Here is an 8858-nt window from a genome sequence, read left to right on the forward strand (position 1 = left end):
TTTTAATCAAATTTTGTTAAATGTGTTTCTCAACTAATATTAAAGAAAAAGTATGTCAAATATTGTAAACAACTCAAATATTATTATGAAATGTTGTTAATAATCTTAACAAATTTTGGTTAGAATGATTAAATTCATACATTTCTAGAGTTAAAAGACTAAATTAGGTCAAAGTTTGAAAGAGAAATTAATTCAAATTTTCATCAAAAATTAAAGGACCAAAATCATATTTAACTCTTTTTTTTATTAGATGTCAGAATTTGATCCTCGTGAACCTGAATTCAAACCTTCATTTTTGTGAACAATCGGGCTACTAGTAGGAAGTCAGTTCTCAAATAACCGAATTTGAAGCTAGTTTATTATTTTTCTTTATTACAGTTCAGAATTCGGTCCCTGAAGAGCCAAATTCCAGCCTTCTTTTTTTGTTAACATTGGTTGGGTTACTAGTTAGAACTCAATTCTCAGGAAACCAATTTTCAAGTTGGTTTTTTACTCTCTCTTTATAAATTTCATTAAAATAAATAGAGGAAGGGAAAAAAAAGAAGTTATATGTTTTTGAAATGAGAAAATATTTACTTATATGTTTAAATTTTGTTAAATTATACTTTAGAAATAATTTGTTTCATTTTCATTTATTTAGGGGATGAGAATAAAAATTAAAAAAATGTATAAGTATATAAAACAGATAAAAATTTCATTACTCTTATTTAAACCATTTCAAGTTTGTCATAAAACAGAAATAGAAATTTCATTACTCTAACTTGAACCATTATAAGGTTGTCATAAAACACAAATAAAGAAAAGGAGATTACATTTGTTTACTTACAAAACATCTCAAAGACTAACATTAGTCACTCCATCATCATCAATGGATGATGGACCACAAACATAGTCAAACTTCTCAACCTTCATGAAATTCACATAAACTCCATGAAGACCATTATTGAATGTCAATAAATCACATGTTGAACATCTTCTTCAATGTTTAAGAAAACAAAGTCAGAAGTTCCTTCTTCAACAAATTAGGGAGGGATATGGTACTACAAATGAATTAACTCTAGCTCTCATTATCCCAATAAATGACTTCTAATGATACAACACATATGGCTTATAGTAACCCCATTTGGAAAAGTACAAAAGACAAACATTTCATCTTCAAAATCTATAATAGCATTAGAGGATTTGAAAACATTCATCTCCTGAAGAAAAAACTATTATTACTTCTTCTTTTAAACAACTCCACAACTTCTAAACATACTACCAACATTCTTTTATGGTATTGAATTATTAACCATGAGAAGCCAACTAAGCCTTGTTTGGAAATTTCTCATCAGACAATTCAATTTTGATTAGATTGGACTATGAACTTGATAAGACTTCACTTGTTAGCTTTATTGGGTAAGAGTGGAAAAGACTCAGTCTTTCAACGAATGCATGTGAGTAGCTCCATGTGAGTATTGTGTGAGCTCGGGTTAGAGGTATATGTTGTTTGTTAGGGCTAGGCTTTTTTTAGCCTTGTATGGGCTTTGTTCAAAGCATGCTCCTCGAGTGGGTGTCCTTGAGAGGATTCCTTGCGGTGAGTAGCTTGATGGAATGGATGGTTCTTAGAGTGTCAAAGTTAAAGGACAGATGTTTCTGAGTAGAGAACTCCGTGAACTATGTTTGGGTGTGATTGTGTGTGTAGGGTCTTTGGAGTGTTAAAGCCACAAGACATGTTTCTTTTGATAGAGAATTATGTTGACTGGTGTTTAATACTTGGTTCTTAAGTGTTGAGGATAGAGGATGAATGTCTTTAAACTGAGAACTCAATAAAGTGATACTTGTTATTGAGGGTCTTTGGAGTATCAAAGTTAGAGGACGAATTTCTCTAGGCAAAAAAGTCTATTGATTGGTGTTTGATACTCAGTTCTTAAGTGTTGAGGTTAGAGGATAAAAGTCTCTAGACCAAGAGCCTTTAGAGTGTCAAAGTCAGAGGACGAATGTCTCTAAACTTAAATTTGGGTGTTACAAATGGACTTAAATTGGGATTTCTCCATTGATTGAAATTGCCACATCTTTTTCCTCTAAAATATGTGTTGTGGGAATTTATTGTCATGTGTTAGAATCGTGTAATAGAATGTTTATGTTGGATAAAACTAAGAAGGGGAGTGAATTGGTTTATTAATATAAAATTGTACTTTTAAAAAAAAAAATCCCCTTTCTAAGATCAAAGTTCAATTAATATCTTTTCTTTTTTAAGAACAACAAAATTTAAAGATTGAAGATTATGCAAGGTATTTTATATTGGTTCTGGTAAAAAGACTTTATGTACAATTTTTAATCTCTCTAAAGAGAGATTAACTCAAATAATAAAATAAACCAAATTTATAATCATAAAAAGAAAAAGCTTAAGGTTTAAAAACTCTTGAAGACATAATAGATGAAAGACATTTTCTTTGAATCACGCAAGGAATAAACCACCTCCTTTGAGTCACACAAATGAACAACTTCTCCTACCAACGGTAGTCAATACCCAAGAATCCACTTAGTGAAAGTTATCGCTCTACTCATACTAAGTTTTTCAAAACCCCTTTTCACAAACATAAAGTTTCTCTAACAATCACGACTTTAAACCTTCGAATGAAAAAATTGTTTTCAAAATTAGATTTAACCAAATATATAAACTTTTTCTTTTTAAAATTAGATCAAGAACCTAAAGTGTCAAGTCAAAATTGTCGTTAATAATTGATTATTTTAATTTTAAAAAATAACTTATTATCACATTAGCTTTTCTAAAAACTTTTTATTATTATGATAATCAATTACCATAAGTGAGTAATCGATTATCACATAATCTTTTATGAAATCTTCATTTCATTTAAATAACCAATTATCATTCAGGTTATATGAAAAATATAATCTTCGATAAATTGTGCATGCTGTGATCCTATAAGCAGCTTACATATAATTTATTCACTAGTATAAAACCTATTACAAAAATTTAATCACATATTTAATACTGGTCTTTATCATCTTCTTTTGCCAGCATCGTGGTCATCACATAATTATATTAAACTGAAACGGTAAGGAAAATTCTCTCTACTACTTTATTGTTTTTGTTAAGTACCTCTCCTTTATCTACGTTTTATTAATAAGACCAATGATGTAAGTGAAATATTCATCTCAAATTTGTCATAATATCTGTGCATTGATTGCTATTTTGATTTTTTTTTTATTTTCTTTATTCCTTTTTATGATAAGTTTAAAATTTTCCACACATTTTTAACAATTTTGTAATTCATAATTTTTCCGAAATAAAATAATCTACTCCTTGTAAGGGATAGTATCAATTTATCTTTCCTTTTATTTTTTTCGTTAGCTTCAAATTTTGGAAGTCTTTAAATGGTAAGTTATTAACAACTCCTTATATTTATAATCAAGTTTTCCATTTAGTTGGAATCCGACCATATAATATTATAATCTATTATCATAACTCCCTCTTGTAATCTATTTTTTATGACTACGAAAACTCTTGTTTCTCACTGACTATAATTTTTTTTTCTATCTATCTATTTTTTAACTCACTCTCTCAAGCTTACAATAGCAATTAATGTCACATCTAATAGTTCTGATACCGACCATTACAATACTAGAATAAAATTTACACTCAATCAAAAGCATGAAATAAGGAATAGAACTTCTTAAAACATGATTTAATAAATCATCATTTCTGGTGTTACGGAATATACGTAAAAGTCTTTAGACAGGCTTCATAAAATACATTAAATAATTAAAATAAATAAGAAAATTATGGCTACCTCTTAAATCTAATGGAAACCCATAAATAAAGGGGAACAAAATAAGATGAATTGGTAAAACTGGATTAGTTTAAATAAAGCTTCAAGACAAACTTCAGATATAGCCAAAATCAAACACAATTTGTTTCTCTCAATTTTCCAATTCTTTTGTCGTACCAAAACAGGAGGCACATACACATTTCAAAACAAAAATGAGAAACTTAGTACTTGTACCACTGATCTTGCTTGTTCTTGCTGGTTTTCCATCCAAGGCAAAAGGGTTTATGCAACCATTTACAGAACGTCCTGATGCACTCTGGGCTGACATGTTGTCTGATCGTTTCCTTGATCCATTTCGTGCGTTAGAGCAAATCCCATTTGGGCTTGGCAAAGATCAGGCATCCATGGCTGTGTCACCTGCACGAGTAGATTGGAAGGAGACACCAGAGGGACATGTTATAATGATAGATGTGCCAGGGTTGAAGAAAAATGAGATAAAGATAGAAGTGGAGGGGAATACAGTGCTGAGAGTGAGTGGAGAAAGGAAGAAGGAGGAGGAGAAGGAAGGGGATCACTGGCATAGAGTGGAGAGATCTTATGGCAAATTCTGGAGGCAGTTCAAGTTACCAGACAATGTAGATTTTGATTCTCTCAAGGCTAGGTTAGAGAATGGAGTGCTTACTCTCACCATGGCCAAGTTGTCACCTGAAAAGACCAAAGCTTCAAGGGTGGTTAACATTGCAGGGGATGATGAGCTCAAGCAAGATCTTTGAATTATTAATAAATGATAATAACTATACTCCCGTGGACTTTTTGTGTGCTAATAAATGATCGATAAAAAAAAAGGGTATGTACTCTGGGCAAGGATTTTGTGGATAAAAGAGTTCTACAAAAGATCTTTGCTTGTTATCATGTAACACTGGTCTTGTCTGATTAGCTTGTTGATTTTATTGTGGTCTAACTCAAATTTTAGCCTTTGATTATTAAATAAAGTAGTAAGGGAATGACAAGAAAATACATAACAAAGTACGAGGTCCATTAGTGGAGAATGTGTTATCCATTTGTTAAAGCTTTCAAAATCTTCGCTTCCATCAAGACAATGTGAGACATACTTAAAACAGATATGACAGATTATGTCACCACATGATGTACAAAATATATATTCTAGCATTCAATATCATTTACACGGGTTAAACTGCAAACCTTTGGTCGTATAACGTGGCTGAAGCATTTTGTCATGTTTGCATAAGAATCAGATATACTAAAGCATTCTTCAATTACATCTTTCAGAGAAACGAAATTCAAAGATTGTGGGTATGTCTTCCCTTTGTAGTTTATGTTGCCAAAAAACAGCCCAGGAATAAAAAAACTGGACTAGGTTTAGACAGCATGTTGATATGATACAGTGGTCAAACCAAAATAAATAAAATATAGACATGGCTGGTTTTTTCCTTCTGTTTCTCTGTTCTTGATAAATCTTTGGAGTTGCGAGGACACAAGAGAATAATTACGTCATACAATTTGGTGTCACTAGAAAAATCCTTGGTCATGTGATGTGGCTGTTTTGCAAGGTCAGCACTGGCTTTTGTCAAAAATTTGGGTTTCAATTGATTTTTCTTTTGTTTAATCCTCCAAATGTAGTATGGTGAGTTCAAAACTGTTGAGGTCACCAGGACTACAGATCAACCACGACTTCATTTTTAAAACCAACGAGACTTTCCAAGAGCCCGTACAACTCTTCTATCTTTGGATTCGATTCGTCAAGAGAATAGAACTGATGAACCTGGTCATCAACCTCAATCCAACTGCACCCTGGAACTTTATAAGACTTTTGCTGCTTCAGTGTCCTCCTCAAATTCCTCACTTCATCCCACCGTCCCAACTCCCCGTATACATTGGCCAACATTATACCGTAACCTCCATTGTGTGGATCTTTTTCAAGCAGTTTTTTGGCCGCAAATTCAGCCAAATCAGTCCGGCCGTGCACCTTACATCCATTAAGCAAAGAACCCCACACAACCTCATCTGGTTCCATGCTCATACCATTGACAACTTCCATTGCCTCATCAAACCTCCCTGCTCGACCAAGAAGGTCTATCAAACACCCGTAGTGCTCGATCCTCGGCTCTATCCCATATTCCCGACCCATCATCTCAAAATATCTATAACCCTGCTCAACCAATCCACCATGAGTACAAGCATTCAACAAACCAATGAAGGTGACCTCATCCGGTCTCACGCCACCACCAGACCCCACCATTTGCTCAAAAATGGCAATTGCACTCTCACTCTGCCCGTGCAACGCAAAACAGTTAATCATCGAGTTCCATGAAGTCAACCCCTTCTCCGGATTCATCCCAAAAACCTTCCTTGCTTTTCCAAGGCTTCCACATTTCCCATACATATCAACAAGGGCATTCGAGACAAACGAGTCCCATACAAACCCATTCTTGTACACAAAACCATGTATCCATCTCCCAAGCTGGAGCATCCCCGTGTGGCCGCAAGCCGAAAGTGCACAGACCACAGTAACCCCATTCGGCATATTACGCTCCCAAACCATTCTCTTAAACAACTCAATCCCCAGAGTGAAAGCCCCATTCTGGGCGCACCCAGCAATGAGAGCATTCCAAGACGGCACATCTCTCTCGGGCATCTGATCAAACACCCTCACCGCACTCTCAACATCCCCCACCCTAGCAAACCCAGAAACCATAACGGTAAAAGACACCACATTTCTCTCGGACATTTCATCAAACACCTTCTTTGCATCCGGCAACCCACCGGAAACCTTGGAGTAAGAGTCAACCAGCGCCGTTTGCACGACAGGGTAGTGGAGAAACCCGGATTTAACGATCTGGGCATGCAGTGAATCAACGGCGCATGAGTCCGGACATGCTTTGAGCGCGTGGGGAAAGATGAATTGGTTGGGGCGGGCGGTCTGAGAGCGTAGCATGTGGCGGAAGAGGATGAGGACGGAGGAGTGGTTGGAAGGATGAGAAGCGTAGGCGGTGATGATTGCGGTGAAGAGGTGGGTGTTGGGGGACGGGTGGTGGTGGAAGATGAGGCGTGCATAGGAGAGGTCGGAGAGAGCGAGGGCGCAGAAGCGAAGAAGCTTGAAGGCGTAGAAGTGGGTATGGGCGTGGCCAAGAGTGGTGAGGTAACCCTGAAGTTGCTTCAGATGATTCAGATGATTGCACTTGCTCAGTGTTTCCAATACATGTTCGTTCAGGTTTCGCTTCATTTGCTTGTTTTCTTAAGACGAAGAACATCAAATACTTATAAAACACGAGTTCGTGATACTGTGTTTGATCAACACCAATCACATTTGATATGTTATGAGTAAATTTTGGGATAAATATCTATTTAGTAACAAAATTAGAATTTGTGTTTGGTGTAAATATTGATATAGTTTTGCCTCTAAATTTTAAAATCAAATAGATATAACAATGTATTTTAAATTCTTTTAATATATTAAATGTCTTTAAAAATAGTATTTTGAGTTGTTTATATTTATACCATTTATATATGTTTTAGTTTAAATGTTAATACGAAGTATTTAGTTTTTTATTAATCTATTTAAGTGAGAATAATATGTTTCTAATGGATATTAGTCTCTCTTTTTTTGTCTCGTGAATTGCATTCACAAATTCGTGTTCGAAAATTCGTTATGTAATTTTACAAAGAACTGTGACATATCATCTAATAATATAATAATAGACTTAAAGTTGTTGGTCTTTCTTAACAAAATAAGAAACAACCAAGAATAAATTTATACAAATAAAATTAAAGAACAAAATATGTATAAACTTTAATATAAAATGAAGTGAAATTGATGGTATATTTTCTTCAAAATGTATTCGTCTTAAGTAGTGAGAAGGATGGGAAGGAGAAAACAAACATACATAAAAGAAATGTCATGGGAAAGAAAAAGATAAATAGAAAAATACAAAAAGATTTATAATAAAAAAAACCTTTAAAATTATTATATATATTGTGCATTTTTCTTAAATTTGAGATATTTGATGAAACTATCCCCTCCTCTTTCTTTGCTTTAGAAAATTATCTAGATAAAGAAATAGAAATATGAGTTTTACAGCGCATATTATGAATCGAATAGTCAGTGTTCAGCATCGTCGCTTGGTGCATTCTCTTAATGCATTCTCTTTAGCAATTAGGGCAAATGTAAAGCCCTTAAAATTTTAAGGCTATTGGGCCTCAGGGAAAGCAGCCAAGCCCATCAGAGTTAGCTCTTGGTCTTGAGAGGGGTCTTTCCCTTAGTCAGCATTTTCATTTCTGCATTTTCCCTCTCTCTCTAAAAGAAGAAGTTCTTATGCCCTAACCAAGTTCCTCCATCTTCTCTCTAAAATTCCAGAAATCTGAATCGTGCAAATTTTAATTGAGTGTTGCCAAACCCTTCCTGGCGGAGAAGGCTTCCATTTGAACCGAACACTTCTCAATTTCAGTTGGTAAGTAAGTTTCCTCTTTTCCCTCTACTGTCCTAACCTAAGGCAACCAATTTTTTCTGGTTGCATGTACTTTCCATATTGTCTTTTCCTTCCAATTTGTTCCAGCTCTAAAAATGTTGTTTCTATCATCAAAATTGGTGATTTATAGGTCCTGTCCTGTTCAGCACAGTGTAAGGGTTACTATTGGAGCGTTTCCTGAATTTTTAGTTGTGAGTTTTCGAGGTAAGGGGAGCTAATTGTTTTGTTTGAATATATTTTATAAAATATATGCATGTTGATTTCTTAAACTGATGTGTTGATTTGAACTGATATTTATCTGTTTGGTATGAACTGAAGTTTGAAAATGATGAATTTATTGACTGGGAAATTGTGCTTAAATATTGTGTGTTTAAATATTTGACAGGTATATGTGGATTGAATATATAAGTTATCTCTCTTTGAATTGATTTGCTGAAATTGGTCTTTGATTTGGGGTGGTGTGTATGTGTGAGACCTAATGAAGAGAGCAAGGGAGAATTGCTTGGGAGCTACGTGTTGGGTGTGTGTGATCATGGATGAAGAAGATGAAAGAAAATTGGTTGCAGTGACAGGATTGAGGTGCAATTCTTAAATA

The 8858-nt window shown here is 34.3% G+C and overlaps 2 protein-coding genes across 2 annotated transcripts; one reads left to right on the top strand and one right to left on the bottom strand.

Annotated features, from left to right (window-relative positions):
* Positions 1-3817: 3817 nt before the first annotated feature.
* Positions 3818-4984, top strand: LOC106757291 (22.0 kDa class IV heat shock protein). Its single transcript, XM_014639931.2, has one exon. The coding sequence runs from the start codon at positions 3989-3991 to the stop codon at positions 4547-4549; it is 561 nt and encodes a 186-aa protein (XP_014495417.1). The 5' UTR covers positions 3818-3988; the 3' UTR covers positions 4550-4984.
* Positions 4985-5082: 98 nt separating this feature from the next.
* On the bottom strand, positions 5083-7059 carry LOC106757301 (pentatricopeptide repeat-containing protein At1g33350). Its single transcript, XM_022784523.1, has one exon. The coding sequence runs from the start codon at positions 7018-7020 to the stop codon at positions 5452-5454; it is 1569 nt and encodes a 522-aa protein (XP_022640244.1). The 5' UTR covers positions 7021-7059; the 3' UTR covers positions 5083-5451.
* Positions 7060-8858: the final 1799 nt, after the last annotated feature.

The sequence above is a fragment of the Vigna radiata genome, chromosome 1 (assembly GCF_000741045.1).
Source record: "Vigna radiata var. radiata cultivar VC1973A chromosome 1, Vradiata_ver6, whole genome shotgun sequence".
NCBI classification, from domain to species: Eukaryota; Viridiplantae; Streptophyta; class Magnoliopsida; order Fabales; family Fabaceae; genus Vigna; species Vigna radiata.